Here is a 24,406-nt window from a genome sequence, read left to right on the forward strand (position 1 = left end):
CTCCCCACCTGCAGCCATGACTCAATTGGAGTGAGTTGGCCCCGGGCACTAAGGATGGCTCCATGGCCTCCACCTCAGGCGCTAAAAAATGGCTCTGGTTGCAACAGAGCAAGGGCCCCAGATGGGCAGAACACTACCCCTTGGTGGGCATGCCGGGTAGATCCCAGTCAGGGAGCATGCAGGAGTCTGTCTCTGCCTCCCCTCTTCTCATTAAATTAAAAAAAAAAAAAGGTTTAGCTTTCAAAATAATATAACAAGACAAATTATAGCATGTTTGTCTTAAGTTAAACTTTAATTGGCATCTTACTGAACTCCTAAATTCTCATAATCTGTAGAATTTGGAATAATTCTGGTCTTCCTGCCATGTATATGGTGCAAATCTATAGTTGTTTTGATTAAACATAAAAAAAATATAAAAATTTGAGAGCCAAGCTTATCTTCCTCACAGAATTCAGAGATTTGAGAACTCAAAACAAAAGAACTGAACTTTTGTTTTCCAGTGTAAGTTATATTTTTAAAAATTAAAGCTCATACCAATTTATCACATGCTAAACTTACAATACACACACCTTTCTGCATATTATACTTCAATAAAAAGCATGAGGAACACTTGGCCTACTTACTTACTTTAGTGCAGATGCCTATTTCTCTAGCTAAACACTTGAATGCCTAATTTCTTGCATTGCCGTCTAGCACACGTAGTGTGGGTTTCTTTGCACAGATAAATTGGATTGAGCAAATTCTTGCACAAGAGTTTTTAATATACCAGGCATTGGACTGTATTTTTTGTTCAATTTAATAAACAAATTACTGCTTGAACATTTTCAAGCTTTCCTCCTTTCCTTGAACACTGTTTGTAACAGATGTTTACCTGGAAAAGATGCTAGTTGGGGATGTGCGGCTAAGGCTGTGGGTGTACCAAGTGTCCCCAAACCACCAAATTCTGAATGCCCTGAGCTGGCTGAATGTAGACCAAAGACTGGGTGGCTGACCACTGGGAAGGCACTCGACACTGTGGACAGGTTAAACGGTTGATCCCCAGCTGCTCTGAATAAATGTCCTGGGAGGGAAAAGAACACACTTAAAGTTGAATTATAAAAACAGATGAGATTTATCTGATTTCAGCATTTATAAATTAGATAAAATGTGTAAACTCTTATCTGTTATTTTACACTTTTTCTTTTGCATATCTACTCTTCAAACCCTAAAGAATAAGATGTTTCTAGAAACATGAAAGTTCTCTAATAAATATAATTTAAGTGGTATATAGCCTTATTTACTTTGAATTTGAGAAATTATGTTTTAAGTAAATAGTTTTCACTACAATAGTTTGACCTGCAGAAGTGAGGCAAACTTTGTTATGTTAATACATATACATTAATATATTATAGATTCTTTCACTCATAAAGAAAATAAAAACATCTTATTAACATAAGGTTCAAAACCAATGAGTTAAGTCCAGACTATCACCAAGTCATTACTCAAATTACCATACAACTAGGCAAAAAATTTGTAATTCCATGTGCCAGAATTAAGGCTATGTCCTTCATCCAGTACCTCTTAGGTGAGGACAGTTGATACCCAAAAAAATTATATTCTGGCCTAATAAAGCAATGTATAATACAGTGTAAACATTTAATGAATAAACTTACTAAGATTATTTGTAATACATCCAAGGGTGCTTATCAATATAAAAATCATTTTTTAACTTTGTAATAGAAATATCATATCCAATTCAAATGTGTGACTTTTCAATCTCCATATTATATTCAATTCAAATGTGTGATTTTTCAAGAAAATCTAGTGGTAAGAGTGTCATAATCCCAGGTTGAAGTATTATACAATCAAACACATGACCTGTTTTCCATACTTTGTAGGGATTTGGCAGAAAATATGTTAATACTTGGAAATCTTCCTTAGACTTCCAGGAAATAATTAAGTTTCCCTGGCTTGATATTATGAAAATAATATCAAACCCCATACTACAGGCTATTTTAAGAATTTACTGTGTGAAAGGTATTACATTCTGTGTTAAAATAAGAATAAAGCTTTCTTACTATCTCCTGTTTGTGTCACATGAGGCCCTGCATTTCAAGTAGTTTGAATAAAATTTAATAATATGTCAAAAATAAGTATACATTTTTATCAATTAGTTATTAAAGATCTCTCCTCTTTGCTTTTTTAATCCCTGAAAACCAAGGGGAAGTAAAAATGTCAGAATGTACCAATAGACTATATTCTTAACTGAAATACCACTGTATTTTTTATAGTAGTAAGATGATTTTTTTTTTTTTTTTTTTTCCCCTGAAGCTGGAAACAGGGAGAGACAGTCAGACACTCTCCCGCATGCGCCCGACCGGGATCCACCCGGCACGCCCACCAGGGGCGACGCTCTGCCCACCAGGGGGCGATGCTCTGCCCATCCGGGGCATCGCTCTGCCCATCCGGGGCATCGCTCTGCCGCGACCAGAGCCACTCTAGCGCCTGGGGCAGAGGCCAAGGAGCCATCCCTAGCGCCCGGGCCATCTTTGCTCCAATGGAGCCTTGGCTGCGGGAGGGGAAGAGAGAGACAGAGAAGAAGGGGGGGGGGTGGAGAAGCAAATGGGCGCTTCTCCTATGTGCCCTGGCCGGGAATTGAACCCGGGTCCCCCGCACGCCAGGCCGACGCTCTACCGCTGAGGCAACCGGCCAGGGCCGTAGTAAGATTTTTTTATGTAGTAAGATTTAAATACCGTAAATTTCATCAAGTCACAAATATGTCTCATATCAGCCTATAAGGTAAAAAGTTATGATCGAGGGTCAAGTTTCCACTATAACAAGGCAATAATCAAATCTCACAGGGAAGATACTCAGAGTGTCTTTATGGTGAAAGTCCACAAAGGAATCATCAGAGGGAGGACAAGGAAAGGACACTAACTTGTGTATGTTTTTTTAAGTCAGCCAGTCTTTGTCTTTGTTCATTTTAAAGCCTAAATTTAGAAAATGTGTGAGTTTGATACTTTTGTATTATCAGAGTTCCTGACTGCATTAGGACTGAAATTGAGCTAAAACAAAACAGGACATTCTACTGGGAAAAAGTTACTCAGATATCACTACTTTAAGACTAGTGATAGGCCTCAAGAAAGACTGTATGTTTAGCAAATTCTCAAAAATGTAGCTAGTTTCTCTCTAAAAAAAAAATACAAAAAACCCAAACCTGTAATGTTAAGAACCAGTCTTTGATTTCAAATATGACTGTATATAAAATCCCTGGTTCTCACCAATCAATTCAACTTTCTGAATCAAGTGTCCTTAATCAAAAGCTTTACATATTGTAAAAACATACTATGGCCCTAACTGGATAGATCAGTTAGTTAGGGTGTTGTCCCAGTACAGCACAGTTATGGTTTGTTCCCTGGTCAGGGTACATACAAGCATCAACCTATGAATGCATAAATAAGTGGAACAAAAAACTCATGGTTCTCCCTCGAACTCTCTTTCACCTGCTCCCTATCCCTCTAAAATCAATAAGTTAAAAAAAATTGTTTTAAACATATGACAAACAGTTACATTTCCTTCTATATCAGTTTTCTTGATAAGCAGGTTGAACTGAAAATTCTAGTTTGGGAATTTTAGGGTCACTTGTCATATATATTTTACAAAATAATAATTCATAAATTAAAATATATATATATCGGTGACTTAATACAAAAAATTGAAGGGTAAACTCAAAACTACAGAAAATATAGAAATTCATAACTTTGAAATTATAAGGGGTCAGGAACTCATAGAAATACTTCTACAACAGCTAATAAATTGGTAGAAAGCAGCATTCTTAGTTGCATAGTTAAAACAATTTTATTGTGAAAAACTAAATGAGGCCGGAAAGAGTGTTGGCCCAATGTGCAGACTTCCAGGGTTTGATCCCAGGTCAGGGTACACATGAGAAGCAATCGTATGCTCTCTTCCCTTCCCTCGCCTCCCCCCCCTCTCTTCCCTTCCTGCAGCCAGTGGTTCTGTAGGTCCAAGCATCACCCCGAGAGCTGGGGATAACTCAGCTGATTCGAGCATGGCCCCAGATGGGGTTGCCAGGTGGGTCCCAGTCGGGGTGCATGCAGGAGTCTGTCTCTCTGTCTCCCCTCATCTCACTTTAAAAAAAAAAGGAAGTAAATGAGCTAAACCTTGGAAACTCATAGACAAAAAATATGAACAATACCTAAATTGTCACTCTTGCAGCAATAATGAAGAACTGATCATACACAATTTGATTTTTCTAATTCTTTTTTTCTTAAGCTCTAAAAAAGAGTGATATCTAGAAAGAACTGAGTAGAAAATTTTAACAAAATATAAGTATATTCACCATGGATTAAATTTTTATTTTTAAATGAGAGGAGGGGAGATAGACTCCCGCATGTGGCTCAAACGGGATTGACCCGGTACCCCCAATCTGGGGCTGATGCTCTGCCCATCTGGTACTGCTCGCAACCAAGGAGCCATCCTCAGAGCCCAAGGCCAACACGCTTAAATCAATCAAGCCAGGTTGCAGAAGGGAGAGAAAGAGAGAGAGAGAGAGAGAGAGAAGAGAGAATAGGGGAGAAGCAGATGGTCACTTCTCCTGTGTGCCTTGACCAGAAATTGAACCCAGGACTTCCACACATCGGGTGGATGCTCTACCACTGAGTCAACTAGCCAGGGCCTCAAATTTTTAAAAAAGTATATCCTCTTGTCTGACCAGGTGGTAGCACGGTGGATAGAGCATCAGACTAGGATGTGGAGGACCCAGGTTCGAAACTCAACGTCACTGGCTTGAGCAGTGGGCTCACCAGCTTGAGTGAGGGGTTGCTGGCTTGAGTGTGGGATTATAGACATGACTCCATGGTCTCTGGTTTGAGACCAAAGGTCGCTAGCTTGAAGTCCAAGGTCACTGGCTTGAGCCCAAGGTCGCTGGCTTGAGCAAGGGGTCACTTGCTCTGCTGGAACCCCCCAGTCAAGGCACATATGCGAAAGTAATCACCGAACAACTAAGGAGCTGTGACGAATAATTAATGCTTCTCATTTCTCTCCCTTCCTGTCTGTCTGTCCCTATCTGTCCCTCTCTCTGACTCTGTCTCTGTCACACACAAAAAAGTATATTCTTGTATACAGAATTACATCTATGACTGACACCATTACAAAGAGGCTATATCATTTTGTTATTCTTCTCTTAGAAAATTCATGGTTAAAATAACTGAAGCATAGAAAGCACCCCGGTGACAACAGAAGGGCTCATTCCTTGTTGGGGAGAATACTTTGTATTTAGTAAAGAAGACAAAGAACACATAATAAATACATATGTGGTACCATGCATTATCAAAAATACACATTAGAAATTTTCTCTGCTATGTATGGATAAAGTTGTACCACACAAGGGAAATAATTTCATAATACATCTCATAATTTTTACTATATTTTGCCTTTATAGCAAGAATTTATATTCAGAGATACAAAAATCACTTTTTTTACAAGGCTCTGAAATACTATATAAAATTTTAGTATTGTTTTTCTACCACCTTTTAAAAAACAGAGATACTAAGTCCATGTAAAAATCTCCCAGAATTATTTATTCAACAAGTTCAGTAATACAGATATTTTCTCAATATACCTATTAAATATCAGGTGCTATGTTTAGTATTGACATACAAAGATGAATAAGATTATTCCTTGACCTCAAGAAACTCATGGTTTCATAATAATTTAAATAGTATAAGTATTTTTTACACCACAATGTATAAAACAAGTTAGTTAATATTTCAATATTATAAACTGGTACTGTCATATACAAGACTTAGTAATAGATCCCAAATACCCAAAGGAGTGTCTCATGCATAATAGGGATACAATAAAATCTGATGAATGAGTCAGTTCACTACTCACTAAGAGCAGAAGAAGCATATCCCTGGGACTGATTCCAAAGGCCTTCAAACTGAACAGGAAGTTGCCTTGAATTTTCATGTAAATTTGCAAAGATGTTTCCTAGTTTCCTTTTGCCTTACGTCACCCCACCCCCAGGTACTGACTTAAATTTTTTTTTTCCCATTTTGCCCTTTGTTCTTCCTTGATTTCATTTAGATCACATTTTGAATTTGATCACACAAAATTACCATGTCCAATATCTTAAGTTTCCCTCTCAACACAATTTCCACATTTCCATTTCCTTCTTTGTCTACATGACGCTGCTCTCTCCCAATCTTCTCCACTCTCCTGACCCCCCTCTCCTTCCCTCTCAATCCCATCAGCCCACTTCTCCTGTGTTAACCTTGAAAGAAACGTCCTAGACCTGTAGGTCGACTTCCTCTCCACTTCTCAGAGTCTTTCATGTTTCTGCCAAGTCTCAAACCTCCTTTCCATTTAGTCTGTAAAGTTACTAAAGTTTTCCTCATCACTAGATCTCACTCATCTTTACTCTCTCATTCTTGACCCCTGTATATAACTCTGGCATTGCTGATTGCCCCTTCCTTATTAAAACCCATGCTCACCCTTAAGCTTCAGGTCATGGAACTGTCTTGATCCTCTTCTCAACTATATTATATATCTACCTTTCGATATTACTGCTGTCTGCTTTATTGGATTTGTTCTCTTTTCTGCATGTAAGCATTTCTAAAGATTTGTCCAGCCATCTCTTTTTTTCTCTTCATGCTTTCTTCCTCAGTTATTTCATGTGCTTTCACTGTTGTAACTAACACTTTTATGATGAGAATTAATTTTAAATTATGCGTTTTGCTCCTTGACAGCAAACAATGAACTTCATTCATCTCTGTATTCCTAATACCTGGTATAATCTAAAATACAATAAGTACTTAACAAATGTTTTCCACTATTGAATTTGGTCACATAACTGCTTCTACTTCAGACAGTCCCCATGTTTATATAACATGCTTGTTGACTTCTTTTGCCTTTTATGATCCTATATATCCTTTCTTAATTATCTAAAAATATATATTGCCCAAGAAGTATTCCTGAATTTCCAGACTGTATGTTTTGGGCTTCCTCTGCACATTCATGATTGCTCACAATGTCTCTTATCATACCATTATAGGGTACAAGGTTATGGGGGAAAGAGCCATTTCTTAATCATTTCTACTCTCTAAAACACACTGCATAAAGCACACTGTTGTTAGTGGCAGAGACATTTCCTAATACTGCTTGGACAGCGAACTCTAAAATGGTAGTTTGCAATTCTTTGCTTCTCTCTTCTTTTAAAAGAAGAGAGACTCCTGGTTATTCTAGCCAGGAGTCATTATTTAAATGATTAAAAATACATCTCACATTTTTTTACTCCTATTATAAAAGGCACTCACAATGTTTCTAAAAGTTCTTTGTGTGATCTGCAGCTGATTTAATGACATTCACGTTGTGGCTTTAATCTTCTTATACAATAGGGGGTGCTGCTTAGATAATATCCTTGATTCTTTTGCCAAGAAAATATCCTTAGCCTTCTTCCACTATCTTGAAATTCCAAGCTACTATTCAGAAAGTGATTTTTGACCATAGATGGGTGATAGCTCAGTTACTACTATAACTACATTTAAAACAAAGCATATTCTATAGTATTAATAAAAGAGCAGAATAAATATGTTCTTACATGAAACCAAATATGACACAAGTCAAACTGCCTTTATTAATCTTACAACTACAAAATAAATTTATTTGGATATTAAAACACTTTACTTTTGGAGAAGTAACTTTTTTCTACATTATGATACTAATATTAGAAGATGCTCCCAAACAAACACCTGTTATAATTAAAACTCTTTTTCTTTCTGTGGGAAATATTTTATTTTGCAAATAACACACTCTTTTCCCCCCTATTATTTTTAGGGGATTCAGAATTCAAACATTATTTGATAGCATCATTGATAACATTTTCAGGTCTATTATATTATATATCTTTTTAATAGTCCCAATAACACTAAAGTTTGTCTTGCCTTAATTATTAGATGATAAGGGATATATTTGAATTCTTATGATTTTCTCATATCATCTGTTTACTATTCTGATTGAAGGGAGATTAAATGTTGCCTATATGTTGTACAGTTACCACACTGATGATAATAGGAGCTACATATATTTTTTCTGAAGCAAATTTAATCACATAGAAGACTGTGTGTATTACTCCATTTGGCTATGTGCTCTTGGCACAGAATCAAGATATGAACAAGAAAATTAAGCAGAATTTGAAGTAAACTAGAGTTTCATTATTTTGGATGAACATCTTATCAGTTAAAACAGATAAAACCTTTACCCCCAGGAATCTTCTAGTCTTCTAAAAATATAAAATAAATAATAATATTAATAAATGATTACAAATACCTGCAGTAAAGTAAATTGAAGGACATAATGATGATCAGGAATATGTGATTTAGATTTGGGCAAGTAGCTAAGACTTTGCTGAGGAAATAACACAGTGGTACCTTGAGATACGAACAAACCAACATATCTCTCTCTTCCCCTCCCGCAGCCAAGGCTCCATTGGAGCAAAGTTGGCCCAGGCGCTGAGGATGGCTCCATAGCCTCTGCCTCAGGCGCTAGAATGGCTCTGGTTGCAACAGAGTAACACCCCAGATGGGCAGAGCATCGCTCCCTGGTGGGCATGCCGGGTGGATCCCAGTCGGGCGCATGCAGGAGTCTGTCTGACTGCCTCCCCATTTCCAACTTCATAAAATACATACATACATACATACATAAATAAATAAATATAAATATGTGCTAATGCCTTGAACTTAAACTATAAGTGAACAAAATCTCTTATCAATCAGGAAAAGTCTAGATAGCAACTTTTTAAAAAATTATATGGATTAAGAATGCTAAAGCATCTTTATTTTCAAGATTGTATTTATTGAATTCTTAGAGAGAGGATAGAGAGAAAGAAAGGTGTAGCTCATACGTGCTTTGACCTGGCAAGCCTGGGGTTTTGAACCAGCCTTTAAGGTCGATGCTGTATCCATTGCCTCACCACAAGTCAGGTTAGAGAAGCTAAACTTTTAAAAAGACAGAAAATCAACAAAGAAATTGTGGCCTAAATGAAACAGGAGAGTAGATGGATTTGACTGATATCTTCACAGCCTTTCACCCCAAAGCAGTGGAATATACATTCTTTTCAAATGCACATAAACATTTTCTAGGATAAACCACAAAACAAGTCTCAATAAATTTTAAAAGATTAAATCATAGCAAGCATTATCTATGACTATAATTATATCAAACTAGAAATCAATCACAAGAAAAAATATTCACAAAGACATGGAGGCTAACTAACATGTTACCAAACAATAAATGGGTTATCAATGAGATCAAGAAAGAAAGCAAAAGATATCTTGAAACACATGTAAATGAGAACAGAACAACCCAAAATCGATGGGTCACAGCAAGCAGTCTTAGGAGGACAATTTATAGCCTTACAGGCCTCCCTCAAGAAACAAACAAACAAACAAAAATCTCTAATAAAAGATTAAATTTTACAATTGTAAAAAAAAACAAAAATCAAAGCCCAAAGGATGCAGAAGGGATAAAATAATAAAGATCAGAGCAGAAATAAGCAGATTGTCTTAAAAAAAAAAAAAGCAATAGATTAATGAAACCAAGAGCTGTTCCTTGAAAAGATAACAAGATAGACAAACCTTTAAGCAAATTCATCAGGAAAAAAAGACGACCCAAATAAATAAAAACAGAAATTAAATGAAAGAAATAACAACTGATACCAAAGAAATACAAAGGATTGCAAGAAAATACTATCAACACTATATGCCAATAAATTGGACAATCTGGACAAATTGGATAAATTCCTAAAAACATACAATCTTAAAAAACTGAATCAGGCAGAACTAGGAACATCTTATAATTAGTGAAAATGAAGCAGTAATAAAAAACTTCTCAACAAACAAAAGTCCTGGACCAGATGGCTTCTCAGGTGAATTCTGCCAAACATACAAAGGAGAACTAACACCTTTACAAACTTTTCCAAAAAATTCAAAAGGAAAGAAGACTCCCAAGCTCCTTCTATGAGGCCAGCACTATTCTAATTACAAATCAGAAAAAGACAGTACAAAGAAAGAAAATTATAGGTCAATATCCCAGACGAACATAGATACTAAATCCTCAATGAAATGTTAGCAAACGAAATCCAGTAACACATTAAAAAGATCATACACCATGATCAAGTGGGATTTATTCCAGGGATGCAAGGTTGGTACAATATCCACAAATGTGATATACCACATAAACCAATGGTTTTCAACTCTTTTATACTTGGCAACTAGTGAAAACAGAATTATTTTGGGGAGTACTAATGCAGAGGCTGCTCTGAGCATTAGCAAATTCAGCTAAGAACATTAGATCTATAATCTTTATATAAAAGCAGGGTGGTTAATTCTTTTGCAGACCAACACAAAATTTCTGGCAGACTGGTCTACAAACTGACAGTTGAAAAACACTGACATAAAGAAAATAAAGGCAAAAAAAAGCATGACTATACCAACAGAAACAGAAAAAAGCATTTGATTAAAAAAATAGCATGCATTTATGATAAAAGCTCTCAGTAAACTGGGAAGAGAGGGAATATTCCTCAATGTAATAAAGGCGATATATGACAAACCCACTGCCAACATCATACTCAATAGGCAAAAACTACAAGTGTTTCCCCTAAGATCTGGAACAGGACAGGGATGTCCACTTTCACCACTACTATTAAAAATAGTACTGGAAATCCTGGCTACAGCAGCCAAATAAGAAGAAGAAATAAAAGATATCCAAATTGGAAATAAGTAAAGGTGTCATTATTTTCAGATGACTGTTTATAGATACCCAAACGTATTTCACCAAAAACTATTAGACTGATAAATGAACTCAGTGAAGTAACAGGATACAAAATAAATATCAAGAGGTTAGTTGCATTTTTATACACCAATAATGAACTTTCAGGAAAGGAAACTAAGAAAACAATTTCATTCACAATTATTTCAAAAAAAATAAAATACTAAGGAGTAAATATTACTAAAAATGTAAAAGACTTGTACACAGAAAATTAGAACACACTGAAGAAGGAAACTAAAGAATATAGCAATAAGTGGAAGCATACACTGTGTTCATGGGTAGAAAGAATTAATATCATTAGAATGTCTATACTATCCAAAGCAATCTATAGATTTAATGCAATTCCTATCAAGATACCAATAGTGTATTTCACAGAACTAGAGAAAATATTCCAAAAATCTATACAGAACCACAGAAGACCCTGAATAACTTCAGCAATCTTGAGAAAGAAGAAGACAGTTGGAGCAAAGCCTCAGTACTCAAAACAGCATGGTACTACCCTGGCCAGATAGAGCACCATCCCAAGTGCAGAGGCTGCTGGTTAGATTCCCAGTCAGGGCATATACAGGAACAGTTTTATGTTTCTGTCTATCTTGCTCCCATCCTCTCTCGCAAAAATCAATAAATAAAAGTTTTTTAAAAAGAACAGCATGGGGCCCTGGCCGGTTGGCTCAGTGGTAGAGCGTCGGCTTGGCGTGCGGGGGACCCGGGTTCGATTCCCGGCCAGGGCACATAGGAGAAGCGCCCATTTGCTTCTCCACCCCCACCCCCTCCTTCCTCTCTGTCTCTCTCTTCCCCTCCCACAGCCAAGGCTCCATTGGAGCAAAGATGGCCCGGGCGCTGGGGATGGCTCCTTGGCCTCTGCCCCAGGCGCTAGAGTGGCTCTGGTCGCGGCAGAGCGATGCCCCGGAGGGGCAGAGCATCGCCCCCTGGTGGGCAGAGCGTCGCCCCTGGTGGGTGTGCCAGGTGGATCCCGGTCGGGCGCATGTGGGAGTCTGTCTGACTGTCTCTCCCTGTTTCCAGCTTCAGAAAAGTACAAAAAAGGGAAAAAAAAAAAAAAAAAGAACAGCATGGTGCTTGCACAAAAGGACATAATCGATCAATGGAACAGAATAAAGATCCCAGAAATAAACCCATGCTTATATAGTCAATTACTATTTGAAAATGGGGCAAAACATACAATAGGGTAAAGATAGTATTTTCAATAAATGGTGTTAGGAAAACTGGACAGATACATGCAGAAAAATAATATTGGACCACCTTCTTACACCATACATGAGAATCATCTCAAATGAAATGAAGATTTAAATGTTAGACTTGAAACCATAAAAATTCTAGAAAAAAAAATAGCAGATAAAACTGGACATTTCTCAAGTAATATTTTTTCTGCTGTATCACCTTGAGCTAGGGAAACAAAAGAAAACACAGACAAATGGGACTACATCAATCTGAAAAGTTTTTGCACAGCTAAGGAAATCATCAAAAAATGGAAAGACAACCCACTGAATGAGAAAACATATTTGCAGAAATATGCAATAAGAGATTAATATCCAAAATTTACAAGGAATTTATAAAACTCAACACCAGATAAATAAGCAATCCAATTAAGAAATGGGCTAAGAACCTGAATAGACACTTATTCAAAGAATATACACAGATGGCCGGCCAACAGACATAAGAAAAGATACTCAGTGTCACCAATCATGAGAAATGCAAATTAAAACCACAATGAGATATCACTGTACAACTGTAAGAATGGCTATCATCAATGAATCAACAAGTAACAAATTTTGGCAAGGCTGTGAAGAAAAGGGAACCCTTGTGAAATGTTGGTGAGAATGCAGATTGGTGCAACCACTGTGGAAAGCAATATGGGGTTATCTCAAAAAATTTAAAATGGAACTGCCTTATGACCCAGCGATTCCATTCTGGGACTATATCCAAATAAACCCAAACACTAATTTGAAAAATATATGCACCCCTGTGGTCACTGCAGTATATTTATAATAGCCAAGCTTTGGTAGCAGCTCAAGTGCCCATTAGTAGGTAAGTGAATGAAAAAGCTCTGTCACATTTACACAATGGAATGCTACTCACCTGTAAAGAAAAAAATCCTATCCTTTATGACAGCATAGATGGACTTGGAGACAATCCATGCTAAGTGAAATAAGCCAGTCAGAGGAAGACTGGTACTCTATGATTTCAAACCCTTAAGAACAGGCCTATTTCATTCTCTTAATGATTTGGGATAGACTGTAAATTTAATTCCTGGTTATCTTAAACAAGTCTAATAACTTTGGACTTATAAGATTTTACTTATTCACTGCGTCTTCAGTAAGTTCAACTGATCTTTTAAGCTTTCTTACACTATGGATTATAATGTTCTTCCCTAACTAAAATTTGCATAGTCATTTGGTCTTACCAGAGCAAAGCAGAGCCTAGAAAACTTATCAGAATTCATTTAGTATCTAATTTTCAAGTCCTACTGCTGCAAGTTCATCTTTCCTTCCGTTCCTTTCTTCAATAATTCTTTCTTGAGCATATATTTTTGTGCCAGGCAAGTACTGGAGACATAATGATAAAATAAAACATATGGTTTCTGCCCTTTAAATGTAGATGAATAGACAAAAACAAAACACCACCAAGCACATAATTATAAATTGTAAAGAGTACTATAAATGAAATTATTAGGTGCAAAAACAGGTAATAGTGAAACAGTTACCTAGACTAGGCATGGCAAACATATGGCCCGCGGTCTGAATCTGGCCCGTGTAATGAGTTTATGCGGCCCGCGATTAAATGTTTAATATTCTCCACTACTTTAAAATCTCAGCTACTCAGAAGCGGAAGCGTTTTTGATTATTGGAAATCAATAGTGATACGCGGAAAAGAATTCTATGTGTGACTAATCTAGGGTTAACTTCCAATAATTGGTCAAATGGATTCGCGATACTTCTTTATTTCTTAAAAAACTTCCATTATAGCCCTGGCCGGTTGGCTCAGCGGTAGAGCGTCGGCCTAGCGTGCGGAGGACCCGGGTTCGATTCCCGGCCAGGGCACACAGGAGAAGCGCCCATTTGCTTCTCCACCCCTCCGCCGTGCTTTCTTCTCTGTCTCTCTCTTCCCCTCCCGCAGCCAAGGCTCCATTGGAGCAAAGATGGCCCGGGCGCTGGGGATGGCTCTGTGGCCTCTGCCTCAGGCGCTAGAGTGGCTCTGGTCGCAATATGGCGACGCCTAGGATGGGCAGAGCATCGCCCCCTGGTGGGCAGAGCGTTGCCCCTGGTGGGCGTGCCGGGTGGATCCCAGTTGGGCGCATGCGGGAGTCTGTCTGACTGTCTCTCCCTGTTTCCAGCTTCAGAAAAAATGAAGAAAAAAAAATTCCATTATAAAGATTTCAACTTTTGTACTCGTCTGTACTCAATATGAACTGTTTGACGTTTAGCAGCAATATAAAATCCACATTCTTTTAGGTGGAGTTTGCCAGTGTGCACCAAGGTCAAACAATTTATTATTTTTGTGGTCAGGTGTGCTGAATCAAGTGGCATTGGAGCATAGACAATAGCTGCAGTTGATAACTGAAAACGTGTCCAGGCTGTTTGTAAAATGAAATAATTGTTTTATTTGTGATATAACCCCTTCAAGCTCATTCTATTAATTATTGTTTCAATTGATTGCGATACAGTTTGGATATTTATACAGTATGTAATTATATTTTTATTAAAATAATATTGTATATTAAAATTTTTTCACCCACACTTATTCATAAACAAATTACATAATAAAATTTTGTTTACTTGGCCCTGGCGGGTTGGCTCAGCGGTAGAGCGTCAGCCTGGTGTGCGGGGGACCCGGGTTCAATTCCCGGCCAGGGCACACAGGAGAGGCGCCCATTTGCTTCTCCACCCCCCCCCCTTCCTCTCTGTCTCTCTCTTCCCCTCCCGCAGCCAGGGCTCCATTGGAGCAAGGATGGCCCGGGCGCTGGGGATGGCTCCTTGGCCTCTGCCCCAGGCGCTAGAGTGGCTCTGGTCGTGGCAGAGCGACGCCCCGGAGGGGCAGAGCATCGCCCCCTGGTGGGCAGAGCATCGCCCCTGGTGGGCGTGCCGGGTGGATCCCGGTCGGGCGCATGCGGGAGTCTGTCTGGCTGTCTCTCCCCGTTTCCAGCTTCAGAAAAATACAAAAAAAAAATTTGTTTACTTAAATGAATCATTTTTGTATTTAACATTTTTTAATTTTAATATTTCGTATGGCCCATGACAAAAGTTTTCTTTCTAATCTGGCCCGAGGGCAAAAACTGTTGGCCAGGTCTGGTCTAGACACTATGAACAAAGGCGATGTCTCTAATTACTGCAATGTCTTGGACATTTAATCTGAGACAAAGCATAAGAAAGAATCAGCCTTAGGAAGATCTTGCAGAGAGAAAGCATGTTTGAGATCCTTAGTTGGAACAGAATGTTTGTATCTCAGAAGTAAAAGGTCTGGGAGGCTAAACAACCACAGAGCTGAGTGAGGACAGTACCAGATGAATCTGAAGTGGTCAGCAATTAGAGTATGCAGGGTGTATCAGGTTGAAAAGCACAAAACACTCAATTCAAAATTAGTAAAATGGTAAATGTACTGGCTCACATAAAGCAAAAGCTTTTGGAAAAGACTGATTTAAAGTTTAACAGGACCAAACTTCTCTTTCTTTTCTTGCATCTACAGCCTCAGATAGGCCCTTGCTACCCGGTTGGTGGGACTGAAGGTAACCTTCCTCACCAGTTCAAATAAGTCTGATTTGTATCATGTTCCCATCTCTTAACCAATCACTATTGTCTGGGAAATACAATGCTTGGGTTGGCTAGACTGGGTTGCATGCCACCCCTAGAGTCCTAGATGAAATTTTTTTTAAAAGACAGTTGTTTTGGGGGACATCTTCAGATAATGGTGGACCAGTAGGGAAGTGGTTTTAGGAAGCACCACATAGGATAATGATACAAACTCGATTTAAAACAACAAGAAAACTAAAGAAAAAATAAGGCATCCAAAAGTAGAGAAAAGCCAGGGGAGAATTTAATCTGGAAAAATGGTAACACGAATAAGTAAAAAGTGTGACTTTGTGGTGTTTTGGTCTGATTATGCTGCCTGAGGCTCACAGCTATAAACAGAGAACAGTGTGTGTGTGTGGGGGGGGGGGGGGGGGGGGGAGAAGAACAGGCTTATCAACTAAAGGTGCCAGAGGTCAGACTCCAGGACTGAGAAAACATCAGAAAATTTAAAGGGGAAATCATGGCAGTGAGCACATCACAGAAAGAATGAGACCCAAATTCAGAGGTTAAACTACCCAAATGGCTAGAAGGATACTGTGCATGGATGGGGAAGGACTCCAGGGGCGTGGCAAAATAACTAGCAGAGAACACAGAGAAATCTACTCTTGAAAGACAGGGCTACATACAAACAGAAGATCTGTTGAGCTTGACGGATTTGTTAACTGAATGTACTCCTTCACCATGATTGGCTTAGACAGCAGAATCCATGAAGTGTCAGAGTGCAGAGTGCAAGCTGGCAGAGCAGCTGGAAATTACAGGGTAATCTCAGAAGCAAGGAAACCTCAGAGAGAGAGAGAGAGAGAGAGACTCATTTTGCCTAAGTTCTTGGCGAACCCAACAATTTTCACAGGTATAAAGTAGACCCACAGGAGGCCAGCCTAAAAACGCAGCAGTGAGAAGCCAAACAAAACAAAACAAAAACAGAGCCCAGGTGATCATCAGTATGTTTCGACCACAATGTAACTAAATGCACATCAGTAAAAAAATTTAAATGCTAAATTACTGACTTCTATACAACCCATCACTCAAAGAATTCATAAAGAAAATAAAAGTCATATTTATTAGAATAATAAAAACATAAAAAATTTGTGGAATATAGCCATAGCAGTACTTAAAAGGAAAATTTATAGCATTAAATGGAGATATGAGACAAAGAGAAAGGTCTTAAGTAAATGATCTAAGCACTCCTAAGAAACTAGGAAAAAAGAAAAGGAAATCACACACACAGGAAAACCAAAAGAAATCCTAAAGGGTCAATATCAATGAAATAGAAAATTAAGAAAAATCAATGAAACCAAAAGCTAGCTTGTTCAAAAGATCAATAAAATTGATAAATCTCTAGTCACAAAAAAAGAGAAAAGGTGTGAATTGTTAATATTAACAATGAAAGAGGTCCTGGCCGGATAGTTCCATTGGTTACAGCATTGGCCCAAAGCACAGAGATTGCCAGTTTGATCCCCAGTCATTGATGTTCCCCTTTCTCTCTCTCTCTCTCTCTCTCTCTCTAACTCTCTCTCTCTCTTTCTCCCTTCTTCTCTGGTTAAAATCAATAAATAAAAATTAAAAATTAAAAAATGAAAGAGAAGATATCACTATAAGTCTTACAGACATTCAAAGGATAAGGAACCATTTGTAACAACTTTATGTCCATATATTCAGTGACTTAGATAAATGAATAAATTCCTTAAAAGATAGCAACTACCAAGGCTAACTGAAACAGAAAAAGATAACCTTAATAGTTTTATATTTATAAAGATGAACTCATGGTTCAATATTCTCCAACAATAACAACTAAAAAAACACCTTCCAAGCCGAGATGACTTCACTGGTGGAATCTCCAGAACATTTAGAGAAGAAATAATGCCAATTCAATATAAACTTTTTCAAAAAAATGTTTTCAAGAAGGAGGGAGTGGCCAAATATATCAATTCTGCCAAGAGGTTCAATGAGATGAGGACAGAAGTGACTTTGGTGTGGAAATATACATGTAAAACAAGAAAAAGGAAATAGTATGTGCGGCTGTATCTCTTAAGAAATTGGGCTATAACACAAGGCAGAAAACAGGGTAATAGCCAGTAGAGCATTTGGGCTGCAAAGAGGTTTTTGGATGAAAGATACTAAGAAAAGGCCTTTATACTGATGGATATGATCCAGTAAATGGAGAGTTAGTGATTCTGTGCAGAAGAAATAAAGTCATTGAGAAGTCTTTTATGATCTTTAAAAAGGAAACAAAAAATACTTGCTATTGTGTGTTACAATTAAGAGCTATATTATTTTTAGTTAAGCATTTATTCTATTTGGTTTAAATTCTATTACTACATAGAATGGTTATCAAAGGATATTTATAGTAAGTATACATGAGCTATTAGATGCACTACTGTTTTCTGAAAAGAACTGCTGAAATTGGAATAAAGCTCATATATATGTTTCAGAAGTTTATTACAATACACAGGTAGGGCGGTGTGCCATCACTAGATGGGCAAATATGTACATAATTGGATCACTTAACATTTGTTCCAACTTCCTTTTAGTGTACCTTCCTGTGATACAGAAGCTGGGTAGTTAAAAACTATATTTATCATTCTTTCTTGCAGCCAAGATTCTGCATATAATTTAGATTCTGCCAATCTTTGGGAAGAATTAAAAACTAAGTAAAGCTGGCAGACTGGCAGCACATGAAGTGTCCTTTTTGCTGGTGCAGATCTAGCAGGCAGCACAGAACACCTGGCCACCAGTTCTGTGAGGGCTCCTGCCCACTGGATCACAGCTGAAGTGCTATGAGCCATGCAGCATCAGTTGGTACAGTGGTATCCTGATAGGTAGTTTCCTTAAGCAGGCCAATTTAACAGTAATGCCCTGAAATCACTGATGGGGGTCGGGGGACAGCTGCTCAATAATTTATAAATACCTAATTCTCTGTATTAAGTCATTTTCTGCTTAAAACAGCTTTACTGGTTTATTTCCAGCTGAACTGACTGATATATCAACAAGCAACTCCAAGTGGTGACAGCTACCAAACCAAAAGGATAACTCATTCTATCACAACTAGCCTGATACCTAATGACTAGATACTTTGAAAATGAGAGGTAAGTGAAAGCTTACAAATGATATGCATAGCCTGACCAGTGGTGGTGCAGTGGATTGAGTGTTGGACCAGGACGCTGAAGGCCCTGATTCAAATCACTGAGGTTGCTGGCTTGAGTGCAGGGTCGAAGGCGAGAGTACAGAATCATTGACATGATCCCAAGGTCTCTGGCTAAAACCCAAAAGTCACTGGCTAGAAGCCCAAAGGTTGCTGGCTTGAGAAAAGGATCATGGGCTCAGCTTGAGCCCCCTGGGTCAAGGCACATTTGAGAAGCAGCAATCAATGAACAAATAAAGTGACACAACTATATGAGTCGATGTTTCTCATTTCTCTCCTCTCTGTTTCTCTCAAAAATAAAATACATCACCTTGGAGGTAAAGGAAAATTTCTTAAACAAAGCAAAGAGCATTATCATTAATTTAAAAATTGATAAATCTGCCTAACCAGGTGGTGGCACAGTAGATAGATAGAGCATTGGCCTGTAGCATTGGCCTGGAACACTGAAGATCCAGGTTTGAAACCCCGAGGTCGCCGGATTGAGCACAGGCTTATCCAGCTTGAGTGGGGTCGCTGGCTTGAGCATAGGCTCATAGACATGACCTTATGGTCACTGGCTTGAGCCCAAAGATTGCTGGCTTGAGCAAGGAGTCACTCTGCTCTGCTCTCGCCCCCCGGTCAAGACACATGTGAGAAAGCAATCAGTGAACAACTAAGATGCTGCAACAAAGAATTGATGCTTCTCATCTCTCTCCCTTCCTGTCTGTCTGTCCCTATCTGTCCCTCTCTCTGACTCTCTCTCTCTGTCTCTGTCAAAAAAAAAAATCAACCAATGAATACATAAATAAGTAGAACAAATCAGTTTTTTTCTCTCTCTCATCAATCAAAAAAAGAAGAAAAACATACATCCCAATAGATATATGCACCAAAGCCCTAAATAATCACTTCAAAAAAGAGGAAATCCAAAAGGCTAAAAACTTATAAAAAGGCACCTTAATGAAACACTACTTCATATTCATCACTGATAAAAATCAAAAAGCCTGACGATGACAAGTGTTAGCATGAATGACAGGCGTCAAAAATTCTCATAAAATAGGTGCTAGAAAAATAAAATGGTGCTACTCATAAAGTTGAAGATATCTTCAGAAAAGTATGCTTATATGTATTAGGATCCTTATCATGACAGTCACAATATTGTTTGTACCCGGCAAAGGTTGGAAACAACTCAAATATCCATCAACAATAGCGTGGATATAAAAAAGGAGGCATATTCCATTCAAATGCAATACACAAAAAGATAAATGAGCGTTTCACCCTTTTAAAACTTTTTTTGTCCTCCATATTTCTCATTACATCACTCCTCACCCAGCTTCCCAAGTCACGTCATGGCTTCAATCTTCCTCCCAATATCGCCTTACCCCAAGGCTCAGTCATTATATCCCGTAAGAATCTACTCCCTAAATATTTCTGGAACCTTGTTTCTTTCCTCACCTCCAATAGCTCCTTCATTTGTGCCCTCATCATTTCTCACCCCGATAAATATAACTACCTCCCTAAAGGTCTTCTTTGTATCTAATCCCACCTCTACTGCAAATTGGTGCACTGCATGGTTTTAGAGCTGTCAATTTCAAAGCAGTGTGATCATATAAAATCTTTCCTCTTGGATGACATACAAATAAATATAGTGCTTACAATTTACTAGGCACCTACTATATGCCAGGCATTATCTCATTTATCCCTATAATCCTACAAAATGGGTGTTGTTATATCTGTTTTATGGATCAGGCAACAGAAGCTCAGAAAGGTGTAATTTACACCAAATCACATAGCTAATTAGTTAACAAACCAAGACTTAATTTCAGGACTTTACAATTGAAAAGTCCTTGCTCTTAATCAGCACATTATTCTGCCTAAATTTATAAACATAGCATATGAAAGTACAGATACTATAACCTTAGACCTAGGTTGACCTCCTGTCCTCTGTCCCTGCGTTTTATTAACCATGGCAGATATTATCTATCCATTCTCTCCTTTTTCCTTACTAATCACTTCTATTTTGTTCAGGACGGCAATATGTTCACCTAAGAAACTATTTTTCCTGGCCTCCCTTGAGATTACTATTTGCACAGTTCTGAAAAAAGAGATGTAAGTGAAAAATTCTAAATGGTGTTTCTGGGAAAGCCCTTTAGAAGGGGTCAAAGTAGCCTGACCTGTGGTGGCGCAGTGGATAAAGTGTCAACTTGGAACGCTGAGGTCACCAGTGGGAAACCCTGGGCTTGCCGGTCAAGGAACATACATCAAGCGACCAACAGAAAATTAAAGTGAAGCAACTATATATAAGTTGATACCCCTTGTTCCCTCGCTTCTCTCTGTGTAAAGTCATTAACTAAAATCTTTAAAAATACTGACCTGTGGTGGCGCAGTGCATAAAGCGTCGACCTGCAAATGCTGAGGTCGCCGGTTCGAAACCCTGGGCTTGCCTGGTCAAGGCACATATGGGAGTTGATGCTTCCAGCTCCTCCCCCCCTTCTCTCTCTCTGTCTCTCCTCTCTCCTCTCTCTCTCTCTCTCTCTCTCTCTCTCTGTCTCTCCCTCTCCTCTCTAAAAAATGAATAAAAAATAAATTTTAAAAAAATTAAAAAAAAATCTTTAAAAATAAAATAAAATGGATCAAAGTAAGCTGGCGTGCTACTTCTGCTGTCACATCACCCCCTCTTCCTTCCTGGAAAACCTGCAGTAGGTGGATCAACCCTCTCTTACAGTCATGAGATACACAGATGAACAAAGTCCCTACTTCAAAGAAAGAATTTAAAATTAGAAGTTCAGGTATGCGATGGCATAACACACCCAGCACGGCCTATGTGTGAGCTGGGGTGTTTATTTGCAGTGTTTTCCTATTCAGAGTTAAACATTATCATAACCAAAACACACCCTGAATTGTGGCCATACTGATCAACTTGTAGTTTCCTCAACACACCATGAATAGGCATACTTGTGTAGAGGCAAGTGGCCTGCAATTGGTTATAAGCTATGTATCTAAATAAGTCTCTTCAATTTTAAAAAGGAAAACAGGCATACTCTAGCTTTAACTAGAGAAGTTTTAAATAGTTTACCTGTTTTATATATTCAGTACTTTTAAAAGCTTTTGTTTAAAGGGATCTACACTAAAAAATATATAAAAAAGAATGAAAATCACTGGTCCCTAGCACAGCTTAACTGTAACTGAAATTTCCCAAATTCTATATGTGTATTAGGTCAAATGACTGCAAATCTCAAACAAATCCATTGTATGTACTGGTAGCTTAATTATGAAACTATGCTTAAATACTCCTCTCTCAGCTTTCACTCACACCAGTATGTGCAGCAGTCTGAAGAGCGGTGAAACTGGCAAGTGGGACACTGTGCATCACTTGGCCTTTCACACAGAGGTCCTAGTAGCATATTCTCTGCCCCACGCTGGGCCAGGAAAACAAGTTTGCTTTTTTTCTGAGAAACAGATACACTTACCAACACTCGTATGTGAGCCAGATATGCTATTATGTTTTCCTTTCAGTCTTCACAGGTAGTTTGTTAAGTTCTTTTTCCAATATTGGTGGCTTTTTAGCTAACACCTTTATAGAGCCTATCTTTCAATATTTTAGTTAATCATTCCTTTTACTATGTCAATATATTTATTGAAAGCTATCCCAAGTTATTTTTTAGAGGTAGGCATGTTATTTTTTAATCATACCTTAAAGAGTAAAGAAATACAGTATTTCTTATATTCTGTTAAGACTAACAAAACACATATATGCAGATGACCTCAGATTAATTCATCTTTATTGCAGTGTTATTTTCTATTTAAGTTACTATAAGAAAAATGGTGTTTTGTGAAAGGCAATTCTCCAAGGCTCCTGCATGTTATTGCTGACTATGCCAAGAATGGAAGGCGTTGACCACTCTTTAACCAAACCATTTCTCAGGACTGCATTTGTAGTGGTCAAGATGGCAGGATGAGGTAACCTCTCCTTCCAGACAAAGGGTTGGTTTTCATTTACAATCTAAGCAGTGGATTCCCCAAGCTCAGTATTCTTAAACTGTGACACACTCCCACTGCATGTATGAGATTCCACTGCTCTGCATGACCCCAAAAGAGGCAACAAAACATGTGCTCCCTGAAGTTAGATTTCTTACATCTTATATACCTTTACAGCTTTAGCTTTCATGTGACAAATGCCTAATTTCTATGACTTCTTTGTTTGCAGGCCTATGTGACTTCCGTGTCTTAGGGAGGGGAAGGGGAGAGGAGGCCGAAGGGTCTGTCCTTGATAATCCCATCACTCATTCTTCTTGCTGGAGCTGCAAGTTTATTTCAAGGAACTGATAACAAGCAAGGTCCACACCTGTGGTTTGTTATTTTTCAAATTTTTCTGTCTGCCTTTGTCCCTCAGTCAAGAACACTGAGGTCACAGGCTGGAAAGTAAGACCCCACACATTACAGGCCCCTCTCTCCTCTGGTTTCTCCTCCTTCACTATGATTCTATTTTAAAGTGGAGAGAATTATCAGATAATGAATAGGCCAAAAATATTATATATCAAACAAGACAGGAAAATGTAATAAACTGAGTTATACAAGAACAACTGAGCATTCTCCTAAATAAAATATGTGCTGGAAGTTAATACTAGTTTTTACCTTAAACATAAACCACAACACTATGGAAGTAAAAAACTAAACCTCATTTTTGTAGGGAGTGAAAAACCTCGTGATGTAGGTATTCAAAGTGTGTGTTGTTAATAAGCAACATATATCTGAACAAATATAGAAATAGACTATATTTCAATGTAAGTAGCAACATAAAAACTCTACAACCTTTTAAACTGACAAATAAATGATAAAAACTTATTCCTTTCTAGACAAGGAAATTTCTGATGTTACTCAGCAACTTGGCAAACTCCAACCCTTCTGTAATTCCCAATTATCACTAACAAAAAACTAGTACCCTAATATGACTAATCAGAATCACAGGCAACTCAAGTGTCACTTTTCCAGAAAGCTAAGTGAGAAACAGGAGACAGCAAAGTATCCAGGAAACTCAAGGTTCTGTATTCAAATACAACACTGGAACATTCTACATAAAAAGGGAAGTGTCAGCCTCCCTGGAACATTCTACATAAAAAAGTATATATATTAAAGAGCAATTCAGAAGAATAGTTATAAAAGGAGAAAAGAAAAATCATAAAAGTATGACTATACAATCATTTAGACAAAGTAACTTCAGGTAAAATGCCAATCATGGCATTTGAACACAGCATATCATCAAAGCATTCATCCTTTATATATAGCTATCATTTTATGTATAAGGAAAGTATGGATGGAGCTGTCAAATGTTAACTTAACCAACACTGTACAATGTGCAGAAGAACAAGGATTCATTTATTTTTAATGTAATGATATTTTAGTTATTTTGTAATCACTAAGAAAACTTGAGAAAAATTATTCTGATAAAACAATAACAAAATCATGTCCTTCTTATTATTATTTCATTAACTTAAAAAAATAAAAATAATTAAACATATATATTTGGCAAGTTCCTAGAGAATTTTGTTTGCAAACATTCTATATTTATGCATTTCACTTACCCAAAAATACAAATCTAATTTTGAAAAAGTGAAATACGATTAGGTCTACTGCTGATAAACATATGCAATAATCC

General features: G+C 37.8%; 1 protein-coding gene across 7 annotated transcripts in view; it reads right to left on the reverse strand.

The window, feature by feature from the left end:
- Positions 1-24,406, reverse strand: part of BAZ2B (bromodomain adjacent to zinc finger domain 2B) — a 457,412-nt gene that overhangs the window by 115,516 nt on the left and 317,490 nt on the right. For all 7 annotated transcript variants that reach the window (XM_066346467.1, XM_066346473.1, XM_066346468.1 and 4 more), the window contains one exon: positions 872-1,060. In XM_066346467.1, the coding sequence (XP_066202564.1) occupies positions 872-1,060 (189 nt within the window). The remainder of the gene's footprint in view (positions 1-871; positions 1,061-24,406) is intronic.

This window comes from Saccopteryx leptura, chromosome 7 (assembly GCF_036850995.1).
Source record: "Saccopteryx leptura isolate mSacLep1 chromosome 7, mSacLep1_pri_phased_curated, whole genome shotgun sequence".
Classification (NCBI taxonomy): domain Eukaryota; kingdom Metazoa; phylum Chordata; class Mammalia; order Chiroptera; family Emballonuridae; genus Saccopteryx; species Saccopteryx leptura.